The 5020-nt window shown below is 62.2% G+C and overlaps 1 protein-coding gene across 1 annotated transcript; it reads left to right on the forward strand.

The window, feature by feature from the left end:
- The first annotated feature begins 777 nt into the window (after window positions 1-777).
- On the forward strand, window positions 778-3919 carry LOC149912037 (uncharacterized). The gene is made up of 2 exons (XM_090132769.1): window positions 778-1226; window positions 2676-3919. Exons 1-2 carry the CDS (start codon window positions 1048-1050, stop codon window positions 2986-2988), a joined length of 492 nt encoding a protein of 163 aa, XP_089988895.1. The 5' UTR covers window positions 778-1047; the 3' UTR covers window positions 2989-3919.
- Window positions 3920-5020: the final 1101 nt, after the last annotated feature.

Below are 5020 nucleotides of genomic sequence, written 5' to 3' on the forward strand. Positions count from 1 at the left end.
CCTAGGAATCAGCCCGGAGAAAGTAATTCTGGGGAAGCCAGAGACACTGCAAGTCTCAACGCAGCTCCCACAAGAGCGGTGGTGTTAAATCGCACAGAATCATAGAGCCATAGAATTGCTCAGGTTGGAAAAGACATTAGAGATCACCGAGTCCAACCGCAACCTGACCATACTCCCCTCACTCTAACAACCCACCACTAAATCATGTCCCTGAGCACCACAGCCAGACGTCTTTTGGACGCATTCAGGGACGGTCAGGGACACATCCCCGCTTAGCCAGGGCTGCTGAAGGATGATGGAGAGCGGCTTTGCAGCCACATCTGCCAACTCCCTCAGCACCCCCGGCTGCAATCCATCCGGCCCCATGGACTTGTGGGTGTGCAGCTTTCGGAGCAGGTCCAAAGCCATCTCGCCGTGGGTTATGCCTATTCTGTTCCCCATCCCTATCTACCAGCACAAAGGGCTGTGTGCCTCACTGGGAAGGACTGAGGCAAAGAAGGCACTGAGTACCTCAGCCTGATCCTGATCCTTGCTCGCTGCGTTCCCCCCTGCGTCCAACAGGAGATGGAGATTCCCCTTCCCTTTCTTCCCTTCCCCTTCCCCTTCCCTTTCCCTTCCTTCCCTTCCCTTTCCTCCCTCCCTTCCCCCCTTCCTCCCTTCTTCCTTTCTCTCTCTCTCTCTTTCCTGTCTTTCTTCCCTTTCTTTGCCCTTCTTTCTTCTCTTTTTCACTTTCTTCCCTTCCTTTCCCTGCTTCCTTTCAGCCTAGCTCTCACCGTGTTGTCCAGATCCCGGTGCTCCTTTTCCCATATCTCCACGTTCTGCCCGGATCCCAGCGTTCCACTGCGTCTCCCTGCGGATCTCCCACCCCACAGCCCCACTCCCTCCGGGCCGCCATCCCCGGAGCTCCGCCCTTCCCCTCCCCCAGCTCCGCAGGAGATCCCTGAGGGCTCTCCGTTCCCCCCCACTCATCTTCGCCCCCCGCCGTCCCTCCAGCCCCACTCCGGCTTCAGGCCGTGCGTGCAGGCCGCGTTGCCGTGGCGACGGCGCATGCGCGACGGCGTCGCCGGAGCGACGGCGCCTCAGCGCGCCTGCGCCGCTCCGTTGCCGCGGCGCCTGCGCCGTCCCCGCCGAGTGACGTCATCAGCCCCGCGACCCGAGCGGGAGGCGGCCGTGCGGAAGTGGTGCGGGGCACCGCGGGGCTCCGAGCGCCGCCTCGGCTTCGACGGGTGGGCGTTCGGGGGGGCACCGGGGCGGGGGCCGGGGTGAAGGGGGTTGGGGGCCGCGTGCCGCTCCGCGTTGGCCCCGTGGGGTCTCTGTGCCGCTCGGGGCTTCCGCTCGGCGGGGGCGGCTGCCCTGTGTCTCCCCGCCTCCCCCACCCCGTGTGTTTCACTGCCCTCCTCCCCTCCCCCTGCCGCTGGTCGCCCACAACCCCCCCGTCCCTCCGTGTGACCCCCGGGGTTGCACCTCCGCCCCCCCGTTTACTCCCCTTCCAGTTCCCCCGTTCTGATCACTGTAGTCCTCTTCCATCCCTCCTGTCTGTGCCTCCCCCATTCTGACCCCCAGGGTCCACCTGTCTGCACCTTCCCCCCCCGATCCCTCCCCAGCCCCCCGTTCTAAATCCCTCGTGTCCCCCCACCCCCTCACGAGTCTCCCCATTCTGTCCCCGAGAGTTCCCCCACTTTCCCAGTCCCCTCTATCTGACCCCCAGAATCCCCTCTCCTCCCCCAGGTACTCCCACTCCAATTCCCCCATTCTGATCCACAGAGCCTCCGATTATTCCCCTATTCCCCTCTCTTTGACCCCCAGGGTCCCATGTCCTCCCTTCTCCCCCCACCTCCTGGCCCCTTTTTCTGACCTTAGAGCCCCCTGTACCCCCCCCGTGTACTCCTCCCTGACCCCTGGAGTCTGTTTCCCCCACTTGGACCTCCATTCCCCCCAACCGGACTCCTTTTCTGTCCAGTAGAAGCCCCCGCAACCCCTGGCTCTCTCCTCCCACCCCTCCCTCCGGCCTCAGATGCACTTCCTGCCTTGTAGAGGCTCTGTTCACCCCTTTCCCTTCCACAGCCCACTAAATTCCCCTCCAACTCTTTTTCAACCCCATAGGCAAGCCACTCTCCTCTTCTCCCCCCAGTACTCCCCTGAGGTCTACCCCAGACTCCCCTTCCAACCCGTAGAAGCCCCCCACAACCCCCCAGATTTCCCCTGCCACCCTCTCTCCACTCCTATACCCCCTTTCCTCCCAGTAGAGACCCCACTCACCTTTTTTTTCCCCCTCACAATCCCCTGTCCACTCCCAGACCCCCCTTTCTGCCCTACAAAAGCCCCCTTTTCCCCTTTCAACCCCTCAGGTTCCCCTCCAAAATATTCCCCACCACAGTGTACCCCTCCACCCCCAGATCCCCTTTCCACTCACAGAAGCCTTTCTCCCCTTTTCCCCCTCAAAATCCCCTCTCTCTACCCTCAGGCCCCCTTTCCACATCACAGGGCTTCGGGCTCACTACATTTCCCCAGTTTCCCTGTTCCACCCTTTCTCCAACTCCAGACCCTGTTTCCACCTGATAGAAGCCCCACTCACACCTTTCCCCCCATAGATCCCAGAGATGTCCCAGAGGGGTACTCTATGTCAATGTCATACTGTGTCAGTTTTGTTGTATTTTTTCCCCGCTTCCTTTCAGAAATGGATGGTTCTCGCCAATCCCCCGTGCTAGGCACCAAGGAAACAACTCTCCCCAGGGCCACCAGGTGACACCAGGACAACCACTGGCGGTGCCAGCACTGGGACAACCACCTGTCCCCAAAGTTCTCACTGTCACTGTGACCGTGGAACCCGGGGCCGTACCAACGTACCTCGAGAGCCCCATCAGCATCCTGCAGCTCCTGGAGCCGGGTGACGCTGTCACCCTGGCTGTCCAAGACTGTCCCCAGCTGTCTCCCCTGCCATGGTGGCACAACTGCAGCGCGGTGACATCCTCATTGAAGAGGTGGTGAGGAGGGGTTCTGGGATGGGGGGCTGGGGACAGTCGGGGGACACGTGGGCTGTGACATGGGGTTGGTGGTGTCACCTTCACTGGATGGCACTGGGTGTCACTGAGTGTCACTGTCTTCAGGGGACACCGTGACACAGGGTGACCTCGATGTGGAACAGCCGTGACGCTGTTCCACATCAAAATACAACAGAATACAACAAAATATAAGAAAATTGACATATTTATTTTAATGGGAACAGACATTTTTGGGGGCAATCTCACGGGGACAGAGCAGCCCGAGAACGTGTCACTATGTGAGGTTGTCCTGAAAATCCCCATTCGAGAACTCTGGAGCACAGCAGGAACCACTAGGGACACTCTGGTCACCCCGACACCCGTCTGGGACATCTCCAGACCCTTCTGGATGAGTCCAGGAGCCCCAGACACCTCAAGACATCTCTGGGACATCTCCAGAGCCTTTCAGAAGACTACAGATCCTTGCAGAAGACTACAGGACCCTCTGAACCCACTTGAGGACTCCGTGGACCCCACAGGCTCATTCCGGGACATCTGCAGGCCCTTCTGGATGAATCCGAGGACTCCCTGGATCAACGTGAGGATCCCCTGGACCCTCCAAGTTCTCTCTGGGAATCCCCAGACCCTTCTGGATGACTCCAGGACCACTCAGCCTCACATGACGATTCTCTGGACCCTACCAGACTCTACTGGTGGGACATCTCCAGATCATCCCAGTGGCTCCTGGGAACTCCTGGGCCCATCCTCGGAGCTTCCAGGTCCTTCAAGGGATCCCTGGGACTATCCTGGACACCCCCTGGGCACCCTCAAGACCCTACCTGGACATCTGCAGACCCTTCTGGATGAATCCAAGGACTCCCTGGACCTACCTGGGCCCCCCCCCCGCACGCCCCAAACCCCTCCAGGACATCTCCAGATTCTTCTGCATGACTCCAGGGGTGGATAGGGGAGGTCGTGGGAGGGAGAAAGGGGTTAGTGAAGCTTCTAGAGGTGGAAAGAAAATCCGGGGGTGGATAGGGGGGTTGTGGGGAATCCACGGGGGGAGAGGTGTGAGCGGGGCTTCTGTGAGGTGGAAACGGGGTCTGGAGCTGGAGAAAGGGTGGAACAGGGAAACTGGGGGATTGTGGCGTGCACCGTCTGCACGTGCTCTGCAGCATGCCTAGTGCAAGCAGGGAGCAGCAGCGCGGCGGTGGCAGCATGGCACGGGAACCTGCTGTGCTGCAGCGCGAGCCTCCGGTCCTGCTGCTGGGCAGCGCCGGGCGCAGCCTGGCTCCCTGCTCTCCGCACCTCCCTGCAGGGACCGACGGCCGTGCCCGGGATCTGCCCGAGCCTCTTCTGCAGGCTGAGCCGCCCCAGCTCTCCCAGAATCCCGCCCCAACATTTCCCACGCGGTGCTGAGGAGGGCAGGGGACGCGGGGGGAGGAACGGGGCTGGTGGTCGCAGCCCTACGACGCGGCCGTTTGCGCCGCCCCGTCCTTCCCCAGCGGCGGGCACTGGACGCGGTGGGTTCCTGGAGCTGCAGAAACGACCGCGGGCAGAGACGTAGCAAAACGAACGCTGAACGTTTAATCGTTGAACACGCAGAGCAACCCACAGAGAAATGACCGCATTCCCAGCCGGCTCCCATCCGAACGATCGTTCCCCCCTCACAGCTTCCCTCCTCGGGGCCAACACGAAGCGGCTCCACGTCGGCTTCGCGCAGCTCCGGGAGCTCCGCGCGGGGACAGACGGACAGACGGAAAGCGGCGCTTGGAGACGGCAGCTGCGGGGCAGCAGCGCAGCACGGCGCCGCCGACGATCGGAGCCGAGCGAGAAGCGAAGGCGCCCGCCGGACTCCGTGCCGGGCTCGAACGCGAGTCGATCCGTGGGATCGCTCCCTCTCTTTCGGGGCCGCCCGGCTCAGCCGGGAGCCGCTCCCGGGCACCGGGCGGGTCCCGCCGCTCGCGGTCAGCCGCCGCTTCTCGCAGCCCGGCAGCGCCTCGCCGCCACGACGGAGGACGGCGCGGTTCCCCCTCCGA

Source organism: Phasianus colchicus, unplaced genomic scaffold (genome assembly GCF_987193195.1).
Source record: "Phasianus colchicus unplaced genomic scaffold, bPhaCol1.hap1.1 HAP1_SCAFFOLD_44, whole genome shotgun sequence".
NCBI lineage: Eukaryota > Metazoa > Chordata > Aves > Galliformes > Phasianidae > Phasianus > Phasianus colchicus.